Consider the following 12603-nt stretch of genomic DNA (forward strand, 5'->3'; position numbering starts at 1 on the left):
GGGTGCTGGGAATTAAATTCTGGTTCTCTACAAGAGCAAGCAACAAGTGCTTTTAACCACTGAGTCATCTCTGTGGTTCCCACCTTTCTCTTCTCGATGGCTGTAGAACCGATCATGCCATTGCTGCCATTCACCTCTACAGCTGTGCTCAGTATGGTATTTTATTAAAAATGAGCATATAAATGTTAACTTGTTTTACTATCTTAACTTACTCTTAAAAACCAATAATGAGGTGAGTGGAGAGGGGATTAAGAGCAGAGACTCTAGATACTATCTGAGTTCAAATCAAAGGTATGAACGTCTTAGTCAACCTTGGCAATGTTTCCCAATTCATTTTTCATGTCTGCAGAACTTACAAAGAACAGTACTTGCATTATAGGCTATCACAGGAAGTGAGAAGGATTATTTAGGAAAAGCTCCCAGAGATAATTTATACGTGGAATATACTACTCAAAGTATATGAGTCAATGACCTAGATATGGTGAAAGATCAAATTTTAACAATGTATTTTGGGGTTAAAGTCTATACCTTCTTTTTCCTGCAGTACTACATTCAGTGTTCTTACACATATAGTCAGTTTACTTCCTAGACACATACTCACTCAGGCCAAACACCTTCTGGAAGCCCACCTTCAGCTCCTGTGTCCTAAGGGCATATACCATGGGGTTAAGGGAGGGGGGGATGACAATATGCAGTACATTGAGGAAAACAGGGATGAGAGGAACCCTTCTTCCTGCTAGGTGAGTGACAGATAATATAACAAGGGCTGTGTAGTAAAACATAATGAGGATGAGGTGGGAGCTGCAGGTACTGAGGGCCTTAGACATTGCCTCAGTGGAGTTCAGCCTCAGCACTGAGCGGATAATCAGAGCATAGGAAGCACAGACCAGAATCATGTCAATTCCAAGTATAAACCAGGCCAAAGCCAACTGGTAGAACTTGTTAACAGTGATATCATCACAGGCCAGACTAATGACCCCCAAGTTAGAGCAAAGGCAGTGATCTATTTCATTCCTGGAGCAGTAATGTCTCTGGGCAGCTAGTACAGGCACTGGGATGGTTAACAGGCCATTCCTGAGCAGCATGGACACTATGGCTTTGATGACAAAGGCTTCAGTGACTATGGCAGGATACTGAAGGGGATAACAAATGGCCACATATCGATCTAGTGCCATGCACAGGAAGATGCCTGACTCCATGCACATGAAAGTATGGATTGCATAGATTTGAGCAAAACACTCAGGGAGGCTGATGGTCTTGGCATCTAACCACAAGATGGCCAGGATCTTGGGCATGCTGGTGGAAGCTAAGCCAATATCGACTGCAGCCAAGATACCAAGGAACTGATACATTGGCTGATGTAGGCTAGACTCACAGTAGATGGTGATCAAGATAAGGAGGTTAGCACCAATAGCTACAATGTAAAGTAGAGCCATAGGCAAGGAGATCCAGTGCTGGAACTCATGGATGCCTGGGAATCCCAGCAGAATGAACTCAGACACTTGGAACTCTGAGCTGTTGGCTTCATACAGGACTGTGCCCATTTCATGGAGTGTCTTGTTTTCGGCACCTGCCTGTAGATTGAGAGGAAACAGAAAAATTTTATTGTTATTTTGCTTAAGATAGTGACATAGGTGTTAACCATAACGTGGTCTTTTGACCATATCGAATTCTCATTAAGACTTTTAGAAAAAGAATCCAGATAGGAACAAAAAAATGCATTAACATTGATTATTCTTATTATCTTTCCCCCAATTCTTTATGGTGGTTTTTACAGGCTGTGAAATGTTTACTTATTCACATATATTTAAAACTCATATATTGCATTATTGTTACAAGTAACATATAGAATCAGTGATGATAATTTTCAGTATTGAGTTCTCAATAAATATTAATTTTCAATGATTGATTTATGGTTTATATCATAACAAGTTAACATGGAATTTATCTTTACACTAATGAGAGTTATGTAACCAAATTTATTGTAAATAATGAAGTATAGGTTTTGCTTCCTTACTAAATAATTTTTATGCCTGTTTTGTCATATAATGAATACCCATAAACATATTTGTGCATATGAACATACGACACATAGCACAATTCTATTCTGGGAATCTACTGTGTTTATTTCTGACTTTTTTTTGAAGAAAGATCAGTAAGTTTAGTAGACACCAAATTTCATTCCTTTCTTTGTTATCTTCAATTTAAATTCCCATGCATCTCACTTTTAGACAAACTTTAGAAATTCTTTGTCAACTCAGAAAACAGCAGTGTTTTAATTGAGCTTACATATGCATGAATTATGGAAAAGAGGAGGTACTTCTGTATCAAGTTTTTTTTTTATTCACAAATAAAAAAACCATTTGTTCCTTTATTTACATCTTTTAAAATTCATTGTAAAACATTGCACTGAGTGGTCAGAGAAACATCTCTGTGAGAAAGAATGATTGCTGTTCTTCAAGATTAAAGTTGAGTTCGCTGCACACATCACGGGGCTCTCGAAGATCTGTAATTCCAGTTCCAGTGGACTTGTCTCCGCTTTTTGACTCTTAGAACACTCCCACACATATGAGCACAAACACACTCACACTTGTAAAAAAGTAATAAAAAATAAAGCTTCAGGATGCTTTGTTATGACATTCTTATAATTATTATTTTGAGATCTTTTAAGCAAATATGATTATTTTGCTATATTATTTACTTTAACATACCTTTTTTTTCTGGCATAATCATCTGTTGAGTTGATCTTTATTCTCATTTTTGTTATTTATGTTTGTATACATTAACTTTAATAAGTGTTGCTGCTTCTATTTTCTATTTATTTGTTTAGTCTTCGAAATAGAGGCTCATATAATCCAAGCTGCCCTCAAACTGATGCTGTATCTGAAGATGATTTGAAACTTCTGATTCTCCTGCCTCTTTCATCTCAGGGCTGGGATAACAGGATGGTGCCACCATGCCCATCCCCCTTGTGCTCCCTTTAAAAGCCCTGTAATTTTCTTCATTTTGTATTGTATCAAGTAAACAACTATGGCTGGTGAAAATACTTTATAATTTTGTTTCATTTTGTCTCTTATATCATCCGTTTTTCCAAAGTATCATTAACTTCTACAATTTCTCATTGGTACTGTTTCTAAAATATTGATTTCCTAGATGAAAAAAGTTGCATAGAACAGTACTTGTACTCTTCCCAAATATTGGTATCTTTGCTCTTGTTTCCGGTCTCAGAGTAAAGGTTCTAATTTTATGGACAGAATATAAGTGTAGAACAGTACCACCATGAGCTCTTGTAAATCTAGTTTGTAATTTATGTTAATTGTTATTCATTAGGATTTACATTGAATACAAATTAAAACAATTTGCCTTTGATATTATATATCTTTTATCAAATATCAAACAATAGTCTTTGGAATTTATTGTTATTGTACTGGTGAAACTCTATATACTTTACTACAAGTCCCCTTGTCTGTCACTCACAACTCAGTCTAGACTTCAGCCTTATTTCTCTCTTGTTTCTCCATCACAGTTGCCAATCCTTATCAAAGTGAAGAGCTGAGAGATGTCAAGTATTGAAGATGATGAATTTTAAGAACAAAAAAAAAAAAAAAAATTAAAAGAAGAGAGAGAGAGAGAAAAAAAAAAACAGTTGTGGAAGCCAGATATGAGGTCTGTAGTCAGAGAGTAGGATTGAACTACAGGATAGGGACTCTGCTGTCTCACCTCTCAGAGGTCAGGATTCTGCCCTTTCCCCTCTGAACTCACAGGCCCTTTCATGGTTTACTTACCCCTCCAGATGTTGTGAAGAGGCTCCCTCCCTGTTACAGGGCTCTGCAGCAGCTTCTGCTCTCCATCCTCTCACCTGTGTTCAGTCTACCATCCAAGGTGAGCGCATCCCTGCTCTTATTCCTCACACCTGGAGATCCAGGTTTACTACAACTCCCCAAGTTGCCTGCTCCTGTCATGCTGGGCCCTTTTTATTCTGTCCTCAAGAGTCCCCTGCTTCACAGGATGCCATGGGAATAAGACTGAAGTGCTCTCTGGCAAGTAGCCCTTGTCCTAGGAGCAGCCTAACAGACTATTTACTGCAGATTCCTCAGGGCATTAATCTACTCCAGTCTCATCAATTACTCTTAGTGATAGGGAGATTAAGAACGGTAATATCATCGTCATTGTTAGTTAGTGTTTCTTCTAAAACCACACTCTATTTTCCTCTACTTATTTGAGTTCTACTGACTTAAATATCACAGTCATTTCTTATTTATTAACCCATGTATTGTTCTTGGTAAAGGCCTCAAAACACTGAAGACTATTTTTTTCCTCTTTTATGACAATTTTTGAATGTTAGTTTAAAATAAATAAAAACAAGATCATTTTCCTTGACAGAAGCACCAATCTGTCTTTGTAAAGGCTATTCTCTGTGATAATTTTCACCAACCATTCTATCTTGAAAAAAATGAATTTACTCAGTGGTGGTTGGTGATGGCATGCTGAGCAGATGTCTTAGTGTTTAAGAGCACTGATTGCTCTTCTAGAGAACTTGGGTTTAATTTCCAACACCCATATGGTGGCCCACAACCATCTGTAACACTAGGTTCAGGACATCTGAAGTTCTCCATAGGCATAAGAAATATACTTAAGTGTTATATAGGCAAAACCTTCATACACAAGTGAACATAAATAGATCTCTAAAAATGTACTCATGGTATTAGTGAAGTTATATCACAACAATGTAATAGCAGAGAATTATGCAAATGCTTCGGTCAAAGATGCTGAATTGGTGATGTTGTATGAAATGAATGGTGAATGACAGAATAACAAAATGATTCTCAGTAGGTCAGACTCTATTAGAAATTATGTGTATGACTCTGGAGAGGAGGGTCTTGTTGATGATCATCAGAATACTTCTAAATTCAGAGGTACACCAGAACCAACATGTTAATGCTCTTGCCTACTTCTTGGCGAAATCCTCTAGAGTTTCTGAGATGAGTAGTCAAGAATCTGGTGTAGTGATGCTTGATGGGAAGTAAGTATAGTTCCACAGATGTAGTCCTTGGCTGCATCTCACATTCAAAGTCGATGTGATGATTAGCAGTGACAATGAGAGATGTAAGGCTACTCTAGGCTTCTGTCCAGATTTCTGTGGTGCTATCTAGTGGGATATATGGTACCCCAGCAGGCACTGATATTTCCCTGTTAGGATAGATGCAACATTCTGGATTTTAATTAATATTTATGCCAATGAAAAATTCAAAGATCCACAGAGGCCTAGAATATGTGTGAGTGTGTGTGTGTTTCTGGAGTGGTTTATTACTGAGCTACATCTACAGTGCAGAATTTTCTTTCTTTCTTTCTTTCTTTCTCTTTCTTTCTTTCATTTCTTTCTTTCTTTCCTTCCTTCCTTCCTTTCTTCTTTCCTCTTTCCCTTCCTCTTTCTTTCTTTCTTTCTTTCTTTCTTTCTTTCTTTCTTTCTTTCTTTCTTTCTTTCTTTCTTTCTTTCTCTCTAATATTGCTCCCATTTCTGTCCTATCTCAGAGTTTTTGCCCCACCCTGTCACTCTCCTTTGTCTCCTCCCACTCTGGGTCATGAAGTCTCTACATGATTAGGCACATAATCTCTGAAAGAGGTCAGACAAGGCAGTTTATTTTTTGTTTGTCTTTTGTTTTTTTTTTAGAGCTCTCAGGGGTTCAAGTTAGTTGATATTCTTGTTCTTCCTATCGGGTTATGATCCTGCTCTGTTCCTTCCGTTCTTCCCTTAACTCTTCTGTAGTGGTCCCCAACCGCAGTCTAATGGTTGGCTGTAAGTATCTGCATTTATTTCAGTCAGCTGCTGACAGAGACTCTGAAGACAGCTATGCTATGCTCCTGTCTGCAAGTACATATGGCATCAGTAGTAGTGACAAGTTTTGGTGCCCTCCTATGAGATGGATTCTGTTTTGGGCCAATCACAGGATGTCCTTTCCTTCAGTTCTGCTCCAGTTTTGTCCCTGCATTTCCTTTAGGCAGGAAGAATTCTGCATCAGGAATTTTGAAAAAGGAGGGGAGGGTGTAGCCTGATCCCTCAACTGGGGCCATGGCTCCCTACTGGAGGTAGTCTCTTCAGGTTCCATCTTCCCACTTTTGGGCATTTCATCTAAAATCATCCCTACTGAGAACTGAGAGCTTTCTAGACATTTCCCCACCCTCAGGCCCCACAACTGCATATTTCTATTCATTCTCCTGGCCCTCTGGCCTTTCCTGTCTTCCCCAGTACCTGATATTGCCCCCTCATTATCCAGTCTTCCACCCAGATCCCACCTTCCCTCTGCCTCCTATGATTATTTTTCTGTCTCTTCTAAGTGGGATTAAAGCATCAACACATGGTTCTTCCTTCTTGTTAAACTTCATAAGGTCTATGAATTGTATCATGGATATTCTGCACTTTTTGGCTAATATCCACTTAACATTGAGTACATACCATGAGTTTCCTTCTCAGACTGGGTTACCTCACTTAAGATATTTTCTAGGTTCATCCATTTACCTGTACAATTCAAGATGTCCTCATTTTTAATAGCTGAATAGTATCCACTGTGTAAATGAACCACATTTCCTGTATCCATTCTTTGGTTGAGGGATATCTGGGTTGTTTCCAGGTCCTGGCAATTATGAATAAGTTTGTAATAAACATATTGGGACACATATCTTTTTGGTATAGTGGAGCATCTTCTGGGTCTGTGCCCAGGAGGTATAGCATAATGATTTTTGAATACCAAAATTGCCACAAGGCTATACTCTTAGTTCTTGGATTATTAATGATTTGAGGTCCAGGTGTACCACACTCTGAGAGGCTGCTATACATTTATTTTTTCCCAACTCAAAGCTTTCTGGAGTTAGTATCCAATTACCAGTGATTGCACATTATGTCTGTTCTTTTGTGAATGGGTTACCTCACTCAGGATGATATTCTCTAGATGCATCATTTTCCTAGGAATTTCATAAAGTCATTGTTTCTGATAGATGAGTAGTACTCCATTGTGTAATTATACCATAATTTTTGTATCCATTCATCTACTGAAGAACATCTGGGTTCTTTCCAGCTTCTGGCTATTATAAATGGGGATGCTATGAACATTGTAGAGCATGTATCCTAATTGTATGTTGGGGCATCTCTGGGGTATATGCCCAGAAGTGGAATAACTGGGATTTCAGTTAGTACTATGTCCAATTTTCTGAGGAACCAACAGTCTGATTTCCAGAGTGGTTGTAACAGTTTACAACCCCACCAAAAGTGGAGGAGTGTTTCTCTTTCTCCACATCCTCACCAGCATCTGCTGTCATCTGAGTTTTTGATCTTAGCCATTATTAATGGCATGAGGTGGAATCTCAGGGTTGTTTTGATTTGCATTTCCCTGATGACTAGGGATGTTGAGCACTTCCTTAGATGCTTCTCAGCCATTCAGTATTCCTCATTTGAAAAATTTGTTTAGCTCTGTACCCCATTTTTTAATAGGTTTGTTTGATTCTCTGGTGTCTATCTTCTTGAGTTCTTTATATACCTTGGATATTAGGTATACTCTATCAGATGTGGGGTTGGTAAAGATCTTTTCCCAATCTATTGGCTGCCATTTTGTTTTCTTGACAGTGTCCTGAGCATTACAGAAACTTTGCAATCAAATTAAGTCCCATTTGTCAATCTTTGACCTTAGAGCACAAGCCACTGGAGTTCTGTTCAGGAAAGTTTCCCCTGTGCCTATGTGTTCTAATGTTTTCCCTATTTTCTCTTCTAATAGTTTTAGTGTACCTAGTTTAATGTTTAGTTCTTTGATTCACTTGAACTTGAGCTTTGTACAAGGAGATAAGAAAGGATCTATTTTTATTCTTCTGCATGCGGAGTGCCAGTTGAACCAACACCATTTGTTGAAGAGGTTGTCATTTTTCCATTGAATGTTTACAGCTCCTTTGTCAAAAATCAAGTGACCATATGTGTTAGGGTTCATTTCTGGATCTTCTATTCTGTTCCATTGATCCACGTACCTATCTCTGTACCAGTACCATGCAGTTTTCTGCACAATTGCCTTGTAATAGAGCCTGAGATCAGAGATGGTGATTCGCCCAGAAGTTTTCTTGTTGTTGAGGATAGATTTCAATACTCTCATTTTTTTCTTGTTATTTCAGATGAATTTGCACATTATTCTTTCCAACTCTATGAAGAATTAGATTGGAATTTTGTTGGGGACTGCAATAAATCTGTACTTGCTTTTGGTAAGATGGCCATTTTAACAATGTTGATCCTTCCAATCCATGAGTATGGGAGATCTTTCCATCTTCTGAGATCTTCTTTAATTTACTTCTTCAGAGATTTGAAGTTCTTGTCATACAGGTCTTTCACTTCCTTAGTTAGAGTCACACCAAGGTATTTCATATTGTTTGTGACTATTGTGAAAGGTATCTTTTTCCTAATTTCTTTTTCTGCATGTTTGTCCTTTGATTAGAGGAAGGATACTGAATTGTTTGAGATAATTTTATATCCAGCAACTTTACTGAAGTTGTTTATCAGCTGTAAACGATCTCTGGTGGATTTTTTGAGGTCGCTTAAGTATACTATCATGTCATCTGAAAATAGTGATATTTTTACTTCTTTTTTTCTGATTTGTATCCCTTTGATTTTCTTTTGCTGTCTATTGCTCCGGCCATGATTTCCAGTACTATGTTGAATAGGTAGGGGGAGAGTGGGCAGCCTTGTCTAGTCCCTGGTTTTATTGGAATTGCTTATAGTTTCTCACCAGTTAGCTTGATGCTGGCTATTGGTTTGCTGTACATTGCTTTTATTATATTTATGTATGGGCCTTGAATTCATGTACTTTCCAATACTTTTAACATGAAGGGGTGTTGAATTTTGTCAAATGCTTTCTCAGCCTCTAGTGTGATAACCATGTGGTTATTTCCTTTGAGTTTGTTTATGTGGTGGATTACTTTGATGGATTTCCATATATTCAACCAACCCTGCATACCAGGGATGCAGCCTACTTGATCATGGTGAATGATCATTTTGATGTGTTCTTGGATTCGGTTTGCAAGGATTTTGTTGAGTATTTTTGCATCAATGTTCATAAGGGAGATTGGTTTGAAATTCTCTTTCCTTGTAGGGTCATTTTGTGGTTCAGGAATGAGGGTTATTGTGGCCTTGAAAAATGAGCTAGGTAGTGTTCCATCTGATTATATTTTGTGGAATAGTTTGAAGAGTGTTGGTATTAGGTCATCCATAAATGTCTGATAGAATTATGCACTAAACCTATCTGGTTCTGGGCTTTTTTTTGGTTGGGAGGCTTTTGATGACTGCTTCTATTTCTTTAGGTGTTACAGGATTATTTAGATAGTTTATCTGGTCCTGGTTTAACTTTAGTGTCTAGTTTCTGTCTAGAAATTCATCCATTTCCTCCAGAAATTCTAGCTTTGTTGAGTATAGGCATTTATAGTAGGATCTGATGATTTCTTGAATTTCCTCAGTTTCAGTCCTTATGTCTCTACTTTCCTTTCTGATTTTGTTAATTTGGATACTCTCTTTTTGCCCTCTAGTTAGTCTGGCTAAGGGTTTATCATTTTGTTAATTTTCTCAAAAAACCAGGTCTTGGTTTTGTTGATTCTTTGAATGGTTCTTTTTTTTAAAATTTTATTTTAAAAAACAAAGATAAAAGAAAAAAATTTAAACACTTTTTCATAGATGTATACAAATACATTTTTGTCAGTGCTTGGTTTTTTTTTCTTCTTTTTTTTCAAGGTTTGATATTCTGCATTAAGGTCTTACTAGTTACAATGAGCAAAAAGTACATGTAAAACAGGATGTAACCTGGAGTTAGCCAATGTTTTCTTGGTGTGTAGGGATTGAGCATAATGTTTTTTTGTTTGTTTGTTTTGTTTTGTTTTCTTTTTTTCTGGAGCTTCACACAGTCTGTGAGTTGTTTCTGAGGCAGTTTGAGCCTCTGGGGTTAGCATCTAACTATCAGTGACTGCATATTATGTCTGTTCTTTTGTGATTGGGTTATCTCACTCAGGATGATATTCACTAGATGCAAACATTTTCTTAAGAATTTGGTTAAGTCTTTGTTTCTGATGGCTGAGTAGTAGTACTACATTGTGTAAATGTACCACAATTTTTGTATCCATTCATCTACTGAAGGACATCTGGGTACTTTCCAGCTTCTGGCTATTATAAATAGAGCTGCTATGAACATTGTGGTGCATGTATCTTTGTTGTATATTGGAGTGTCTCTGGGGTATATGCCCAGAAGTGGAATCGCTGGATCTTCAGGTAGTACTATGTCCTATTTTCTGGGGAATCGCCAGACTCATTTCCAGAGTGGTTGTATTAGTTTGCAACCCCACCAACAGTGGAGAAGTGTTCCTCTTTCTCTACAACCTTGACAGCATCTGCTGTCATTTGAGTTTTGGATCTCGGCCAATCTGACTGGTGTGAGGTGGAATCTCAGGGTTGTTTTGATTTCCATTTTCCTGATGGCTAAGGATGTTGAGCACTTCCTTAGATGTTTCTCAGCCATTCCATATTCCTCAATCGAGAATGTTTTGTTTAGATCTGTACCCTGTTTTTTAATAGGGTTGTTTGATTCTCTGGTGTCTAGCTTTTTGAGTTTTTGGATATTAGGCCTCTATCTGATGTGGAGTTGGTAAAGATCTTTTCCCATTCTGTTGGCTGCTGTTTTGTTTTCTTGACAATATCCGTAGCTTTACAGAAACTTTGCAATCTCATTAAGTCCCACTTGTTAATCTTTGACCTTAGAGCTTGAGCCATTAGTGTTTTGTTCAGAAAAGATTCTCCTGTGCCTGTGTGTTTTAAGGTTTTCCCTACTTTCTCATCTAATAGTTTCATTGTATCTGGTTTAATGTGGAGATCTTTGATCCACTTACACTTAAGCTTTGTACAAGGAGATAAGAAAGGGTCTATTTTCATTCTTCTGCATGCTGAATGCCAGTTGGACCAGCACCATTTGTTAAATAGGCTGTCCTTTTTCCATTTTTGTTTACAACTCCTTTGTCAAAAATCAGGTAACCATATACCTGAGGGCTCATTTCTGGATCTTCTATTCTATTCCATTGATCCAGATGCCTGTTTCTTTACAAATAACATGCAGTTTTCAGCACCATTGCCTTGTAATATAGCTTGATGTCAGGGATAATGATTCCCGCAGATGTTTTCTTGTTTGAGGATGGATTTTGCTATTCTAGGTCTTTTGTTATTCAAGATGAAATTGCACATTGATCTTTCCAACTCAATGAAGAACTGAGTTGGAATTTTGATGGGGATTGCATTGAATCTGTAGATTGCTTTTGGTAGGATGGCCATTTTTAAAATGTTGATCTTTCCAGTTCCTGAGCATGGGAGATCTTTCCATTTTCTGAAATCTTCCTTGACTTCCTTCTTTAGAGGTTTGAAGTTCTTGTCATACAGGTCCTTCACTTGCTTAGTTAGAGTCACACCAAGGTATTTCATATTGTTTGTGACTATTGTGAAGGGTATCTTTTTCCTAATTTCTTTCTCCACATGTTTGTCCTTTGATTATAGGAAGGCTCCTGATTTCTTTGAGTTTCTTTTATATCCAGACAGTTTGCTGAACTTGTTTATCAACTGTAGGAGTTCTCTGGTGGAATTTCTGGGGTCACTTAAGTACACTATTATGTTATCTGCAAAGAGTGATGTTTTTACTTCTTCCTTTTTGATTTGTATTCCTTTGATTTCCTTTTGCTGTCTAGTGGTTCTTTTTGTTTCTATTTGGTCTATTTCTGCTCTGAGTTTGATTATTTCTTGCCATCTACTCCTTTTGGGTGTATCTGCTTCCTTTTCTAGCACTTTCAACTGTGCTGTCATGTTGCTAGTGTATGCTCTCTCCAGTTTCTTTATGAAGGCACTCAGAGCTATTAGTGTTTCTTCTTAGTACTGCTTTCATTGCATCCCATAGGTTTGGCTATGTTGTGCTTTGATTTTCATTAAATTCTAGAAAATTCTTAATTTCTTTCTTTATTTCTTCTTTGACCATGTTATCTTTGAGTAGAACATTGTTCAACTTCCATGTGCATGTAGGCCTTTTGTTGTCTTTGTTTTTATTAAAGACCAGCCTTAGTCCATGGTGATCTGATAAGATGCTGTGAGTGTTTCAATCTACTTATATCTATTGAGGCTTGTTTTATGACTGAGTATATGGTCAGTTTTGGAAAACGTGCCATGAGGTGCTGAGAAGAAGGCACATTCTTTTGTTTTATGGTGAAATGTTCTCTAGATGTCCATGAATTCCAATTGTTTCATATCCTCTGCTAGTTTCACTGCGTCCTCGTTCAGTTTCTGCTTTCATGATCTGTCCATTGTTGAGAGTGGGGTGTTGAAGTCTCCCACTATTATTGTATGTGGTGCAATGTATTTTTTGAGCTGTAGTAGGGTTTCTTTTATGAATATGGGTCCTCTTCTATTTGGAGCATATATGTTATGGATTGAGATTTTCTTCTGATAAATTTTCTCTGTAATGAGTAAGAAGTGGACTTTCTTGTCTTTTTTTGATAACTTTTTGTTTAAAATGTACTTTATTTGATATTAGAACGGCTACTCCAGCTCGTTTCTTT

The 12603-nt window shown here is 37.5% G+C and overlaps 1 protein-coding gene across 1 annotated transcript; it reads right to left on the reverse strand.

Annotated features, from left to right (window-relative positions):
* Positions 1-578: 578 nt before the first annotated feature.
* Positions 579-1544, reverse strand: LOC308418015 (olfactory receptor 56B34-like; the record flags this gene model as incomplete). Its single annotated transcript, XM_080913354.1, has 1 exon — positions 579-1544. The coding sequence occupies one exon, from the start codon at positions 1542-1544 to the stop codon at positions 579-581; it is 966 nt and encodes a 321-aa protein (XP_080769480.1).
* Positions 1545-12603: the final 11059 nt, after the last annotated feature.

The sequence above is a fragment of the Micromys minutus genome, assembly GCF_963924665.1.
Source record: "Micromys minutus genome assembly, chromosome: 2".
Classification (NCBI taxonomy): domain Eukaryota; kingdom Metazoa; phylum Chordata; class Mammalia; order Rodentia; family Muridae; genus Micromys; species Micromys minutus.